General features: G+C 44.4%; 1 protein-coding gene across 1 annotated transcript in view; it reads left to right on the top strand.

Annotated features, from left to right (window-relative positions):
- Positions 1-48: 48 nt before the first annotated feature.
- Positions 49-6,315, top strand: part of LOC105367707 (Wnt oncogene analog 6) — a 46,192-nt gene continuing 39,925 nt past the window's right edge. Inside the window, 1 exon segment of the mRNA XM_011506479.1 lies at positions 49-503. Coding sequence (XP_011504781.1) covers positions 436-503 — 68 coding nt within the window. The 5' untranslated portion in view covers positions 49-435.

Raw genomic sequence — 6,315 nt, 5'->3', positions numbered from 1 at the left:
GAGAGAGAGAGAGAGAGAGAGGAGATCCGAATGAGAGGGAGATAGAAAGAGAGTTGAAGCAAAGAAAGGAGGGAGATAGACAGATATTAATAGTGACATTTCGCCCTTACGTGCTTGAATTTTTCTACTGGCTTTTAACTCGCGATCGTGGCTTATTACCTCAATGAAGATCGAACGGGTTGCAAGTCGAGGAATTTGAGTCTGTTCCAGAAATGAGTAGCACGGTTTCGCCAACGCACGTTGCGCCCCGACGACGATGTGCGTCGAGGTCCGCGCGAAGCACGGAGTCAGTTGCGATGAGGTGCTCGCGGTAGAGAGGAACGATCCTGAGGGACAGCCAAGTGATTATCGGCGTATGTAAATGTGTTGTACACGAGGGGCAAGAGGTGGCGAGCGAGCAGCGATTGTTCAACAATAAGCCCTGTCGGGGAGGGGATGGAGATGCGCCCCGTTCTGGTGGCGATCTGCCTCCTCTTCGTCAGCCCAGTCACTGGCTCATTCTGGTGAGTAACTCTAATTTCCCTTCTTTCTTATGTCGCTGATGACGATGATAGGCACGAGGGATCGCTTAGCAGGTTAACTTTTCTAAAGTGATCGTGCCATTGTTGAAAGCGACTGGCTTCCTACATTATTGACGTACCTCGTTTAAACGAGGTTAGACTTTTCACGCTTTAACTAATGGGGATAGAGAGCTCGTGAGTGGCCTAAGCTATAACCGCGTAAAAACGCAAGGCTAAGTATTACATTGCGTTGAGATAATAAATTAAAAATGCCATTGCGTTTTAATGTACAGGACTAGAAGAAACTAGAATTTCGTTGAATATTTTTCGTGCGTAAAAAGCGAGAAAAGAGAGGCGTCCTCGAACGTTTTACAACGCGAGCTGCAACCAAGTGACAACTTAGTATGTCACCTGCATTTCATGGGCAATAAAAGAGACGAGTCGAGCATCAGAGGAGATAGAGTGAAGAGACGGTGAGAGTGAGCGAGTGAGCGAGTGAGTGAGTGAGTGAGTGAGTGAGTGAGTGAGTGAGTGAGTGAGTGAGTGAGAGAGTGAGAGAGGGGGAGAGAGAGAGAGAGAGAGAGAGAGAGAGAGAAAAAGAGAGAGAGGGAGAGAGACAAAAACGTACGTGAATAAAGAACATAGAGTCGGACTCGTTTTCGACACGTGAGAGTCATAAATGCGAGGGTTAAAACAAACATAAGTCATCTCGCGCGCGCACGTTGACAGGTCGCCACTTGGCCTTACTTATGAATCCGAGAGACGGCGACCGGGACCGAGGTAGACAGCGGAGGAGAGGAAAGAGAGAAAGAAGTTTCGTGCGTGTGGCTCTTTACGCTGAGTTCGCTTCCACGAGCGAGTGAGTTGTAAACAGTTGCGAGCGAGAGATGACGACTTACTTAAACTCGAATCGCGCTGCTGACGTCTTATCTAAGGAGGATCTCATACTGTATGCCATGCATCTCCTTCCCTCCCTCGTCCCTCCACCTCATCCGCCCCCTCTCACATCATCCCTCCGCAACCGTTCACCCGTTCCCTCTCTCGCATCCTCCTCCTCCTCCTTCTCCACCTCACCCCATCATCGAACGTCCTCCCCTACCCCTATCCCTCTCTCAATCCCTTCCGAGGTGAGCCCCCGTCCCCCGTTTACAAGCGGCCGCACATATGACGCCACCGACGCGCCTCTTCACAGCTGACGCCACCACCACCGCCACCACTACCACCACCACCACCACCACCACCACCGCTACCACCACCACCACACACACACACATACACTATCTATGGCAGCAGCTCTTTTTATTTAAACAAAGCGAGTCGCTGTAAGCATCGAAGCTTCGAGACGTGGCGAGTCGACCATATATATTAGCCGCATGTCACGCTGCTCGTAAGTTTATTGAAATGGGAAAGAGATTACGTATTTTATTACTCTGGCGCTCGATGCTTATGTCAAGTGGTAAATAATACAGAATGTCGCTTGGTTTATCATGTTATGCAAGCCCCCCCTCCCGCCCCCTCCCGCCTCATCCTAGTGATCGACGATGGCCGCAATTGCAAGCTTATTAATAATAATTAAGCTTTCGCGAAGAATCTTTAATACCGGCGTATCAATGTCAATGGGATAAAAAATGTCGCGCTCGAACGTAACGTAACGTAAACGAGCAATATTATGGCGAATGAGTTTTCCAAATAAGCGCTATCTTGCAAGTTATAAGATTCCCAGAGCAAATAGCAAGTAGCGATTTAGTTTCACTCTCAGCATCACAGATTAGATTAGCCGATTGGGTTGCCAATTACTGACAGGGATCGGCAAGTAAAGTGGAGAGTGGACTTTTCGCCGAGGACAAGGCATTACTAAAAGCATCGACGACCCGAGCCCCGTCGAATCCCCGCGGAGGACTCGTGGCCATACCAACTACTCGTAGGAGAGCGTCGCGTCACTCGGCGGCTATCTTGAAAAGTTGTAAATTAGCCGGTAGCGTGCGCGAGGCACCCTGGCCTGTTTAGTATGTAAATGTTTGCGGGTAGATAGAGCCTTATCAGGACGTCGTCACTGGGCCAGTCGGGGAGAGGCTGCCGAGGGCCCCGGCGTTCGGTCTCGGTTCGCTCTGTGTTCGCTCTCAACGACGTTAACCTAGACGTCAGGCTAATAGGCACGTGACCGCTATTCGCTTCGCTAGCTGACGCGAACGATCATTTTGGCTTTTATTAGGTGAGAGTTGAAACTCACTCTCGTGGCTCACCTGGTCGCTCTCCTTCGCAGTCTGTCTCATCGATTTTCATTTTACGTGTGGTTCGAGTCCAAGCTTTTTACGGCAGCTCTTTAGCGGGCAAACGGTTTAACGATAACCTCGCTATGAATGTACGCTATTTATTTATTCTGACGAAATCACGAAACGTGATCAACCATACGTTATGCACGGATGAAGTCGTGCGTGACAAATTTTCTCATTTCTTAATATACTATACGATCTTTCGAATGATTCTAAGCGAGTTTACGAAGTAACGTATCTCATCCATTGCAGCGTAAATAAACTGCCGAGCTTATCAGTCGATAAATCGTGCGCATTTGCTCTATTAATTGAACATTGAGACGAAGCAAATACAAAGGTACACGAAGATGGAAAAGAATCCAAATGAACACTCATCGCTTATACAATTAACAAGAAAATTCGCACGCGGGTAAGAACAATGTTTAACGTCCTTCGCAAAACAAAAGAAAAACGAAATAAAGAAGACGAAATAACGGAATAACATGCTTAACATCTAAAACTCGCAAGCAGATGCGCAGAGCTGAGACTGTGTAACCGAATGCGCGGAACGCGTCGAAAAGCCGATCCTCGGTCTTAACCGGTGTAAATATTTGTTAACGATTTAAAAAGGATTTCTCTCTCTCTCTAGAGATCTCTCACTAGCTCTCTCTCTCTCTCTCTCTCTCTCGCTCTCGCTCTCGCTTTCACTCACTCACTCATTCTTCTTCGCTCTCTTACTCACTTAGTCCCGCTCGTTTATTGTGTACCTCCGGTAGGTATCCGGCTGCAGCGAAGCGCATACTTGACTGTCCGTTTGACTTTGCATGCAGTCTGTTTGATAAACATATTAGGAAAGCTGGCTGTCGAGCACCTTTGCTTAGCTGATAAACGGTCGTTTAAAGATTTTCTTCTTCCTCTGGGAACATCGTCAGCTCGTCAGCTGTTCAGTCACGCACTTATCGATTCGTCGCAAAATTCTGCCAATTAGCATGCTCTCGGACGCGTACGCACACGTGAAAGAAAGAAAAAATCGAGGAGATGCGTATAAAAGGGGCCTATTAAGAAAGCTGCACTAGTTGCTTATATAAGTATGTCCCACACCCGAACCTTCTCCCTCTCCTTTTCTTGCCGTCTTCGTACGCTCGACTCAGCGTCGATATATATTTTCATGGACGAAGGCAATACGAACTCTGAAATCGAGTGATCTCTCTCTCTCTCTCTCTCTCTCTCTCTCTCTCTCTCTCTATATATATATATATATATATATATGTGTGTGCGCGCGCGCGTGCGTGTGCGCGTGCGTGCGTGTGTGTATGTATATATCACTCTTACTCTCTTACTCTCTCACTCTTTTCAGCTCGTCCTGGTTCATTCGTAGCGCGTATACACGCGGACCGGATTCTCTTTCGTCGACCAGCATTCCGGAGAGTTTTTTTGCGAGTGCGAACGCGCGGACATCTCCGCCGGATGGCTGTGATTCGCGCCCACAGCCAATTGTAAGCTGGAACTGCAATCGTGATTTCATATATTCGTACGGTTGCGTAAAAGGCTTGCGCTATTTTCAGTGGGGCGGGAGGGAAGTGGGGGGAGGGGGATCCAGAGCAAACTAACCCTGTCGTATGACGAACGCCTGGGCCATTATTACGAGAAACGTATGTGTAGGCGGTGGCTATGGATTTCGGGAATCGTCTATCAGGGTTTGGGCTCGGCTGAAAATTTAATCAACAAGCGAAAAGCGATTACCAACGACACACGCACAATCTACATACGTTAATTGTTTATTCAGGCATAGTCTCTATTCGAGAACAAATGATTGACATAATTACGCAAAACGTTTCCATTATTAAAAGTAATATTAAAAATACACTGTATATGTTAAAACAATGTCACGGTCACTTTCTTCATCCAATTTCATTAAACATTTACGTGATTTATCCTCTTAGGAAGGTCTTTTAGTTTAAAATGTTTTAATTTACATTTATAATATAAATAATTATAGAGAATGAAAGCCTGAAATGTAAAATTCTTAAATAAAATACTTTTCAGTTAAAGCCTCATGACTCACATTTCATATTTAACTTATTTAATTTTGTTTTCCTACTTGTTGAAAAGAAAAAAAAAAAAAAAAAAAAAATGTATATCTATATATATAAGAAGTATATATAATACAAAACGAGCTTTTCATAAAACATTATATTTTTGTCTTGAGTAAATTTGACTCTTTAAAGTTGTCGAGAAAATTGAAAAACTATATTTACAATGAATGTATTAAGTTAACTTAAGTATATACATATATGTACTTAACGAATTTCAATCCATTAGACAGTAAGTGTTGAAAAAATTTAAATATATCGATGAATAATCAAATATAGATTCTGTAAATTCAATTAACTCTCTAGTCGGCAAACAGATCGAACGATTTCAATAAAGTATTTTTACACTGGATATAATTATGTCTAATCACGTTATTAATATGAATGTGTTTCATAATACAACTAGTTCATTAAATATAAAGAGACCTGAGAATCGAGAAATTTTCATTTAGACGATAATAAGATCATAATAATTCATACATAAGCGACCGTTTGTATATAAAAGTGATTATTTAGACGAGAAAGCCGAAATACATAATAAGCTTGTAATTTAAAAATAAAAGGCATGTAATGTGGCCATTTTTTATACAATAAAAATTATCCACAGTAGACATAGGATAGATAGACATAGTGATAGAAATGTATAGAGGCAGATTAGATGGGAGAAGAAGAGTTGTGTTTAGTCTAGGCTAAGCGAGACCGAGAGAAGAAGATAAAAGGCACGATCGCGTTTATGCAGACATACGCACAGACAAACACACATGAGCTCACTATCGCAGCGCAAACGAAGCGAAGAGAAGTAAAGAAGTAAGCGAGGACGGACAATGGTCTCGCTTGCGTCACCGTAAATCTCGTTGAGCGCGTATAATTTGTAAGTCGACAGGTAGGTACCCTTCTCTCCCTAGCCTCTTTCTCCCTCTCTCTCTCTCTCTCTCTCTCTCTCTCTCTCTCTCTCTCTTTTTTCTGCCGTCGTTGTTGTAGTCGTGGCTGTCGCTGTCGTCGTAATCGTCGTCGTCGTCGTCGTCGTCGTCGTCGTCGTCGTCTTGGTCGTCGTCGTTGTCGTCGATTCCCGTGTGTACACTCGCGAAATACGTCGGGAATACGTCGGGAGAAGATCGTGCCGGCGAGAAAGATATATATATATATATATATATATATATAGAGAGAGAGAGAGAGAGAGAGAGAGAGACCGAAACCTGGCATTCTCTTTTTCAACTGGATGGAGAGCACTTGCATTCCAGGGGTGTTAGCTCCAACGAGAATGGCCAAGGCCAGCCGCAAAGATAAATGTGAAATCTTCGGTCAATTCGATATCATCCCGTACGCACTTATGATTCTGCGAGTTCTATGACCACTGCGTTGGGGGTCGGCGCGAGTTACGCTTATGAGTTATTAATCGCTACACGCTCACTCACCTTATACTCAACCTCCAAAATGCCAGTTACATTAATTCAAGACAATGTGCTTAAT

Source organism: Ceratosolen solmsi, unplaced genomic scaffold, assembly GCF_000503995.2.
Source record: "Ceratosolen solmsi marchali unplaced genomic scaffold, CerSol_1.0 scaffold10, whole genome shotgun sequence".
Lineage (NCBI taxonomy): Eukaryota > Metazoa > Arthropoda > Insecta > Hymenoptera > Agaonidae > Ceratosolen > Ceratosolen solmsi.
The sequence above is the reverse complement of the archived record's forward strand: the minus strand, read 5'-3'. Positions and strand labels throughout refer to the sequence as shown.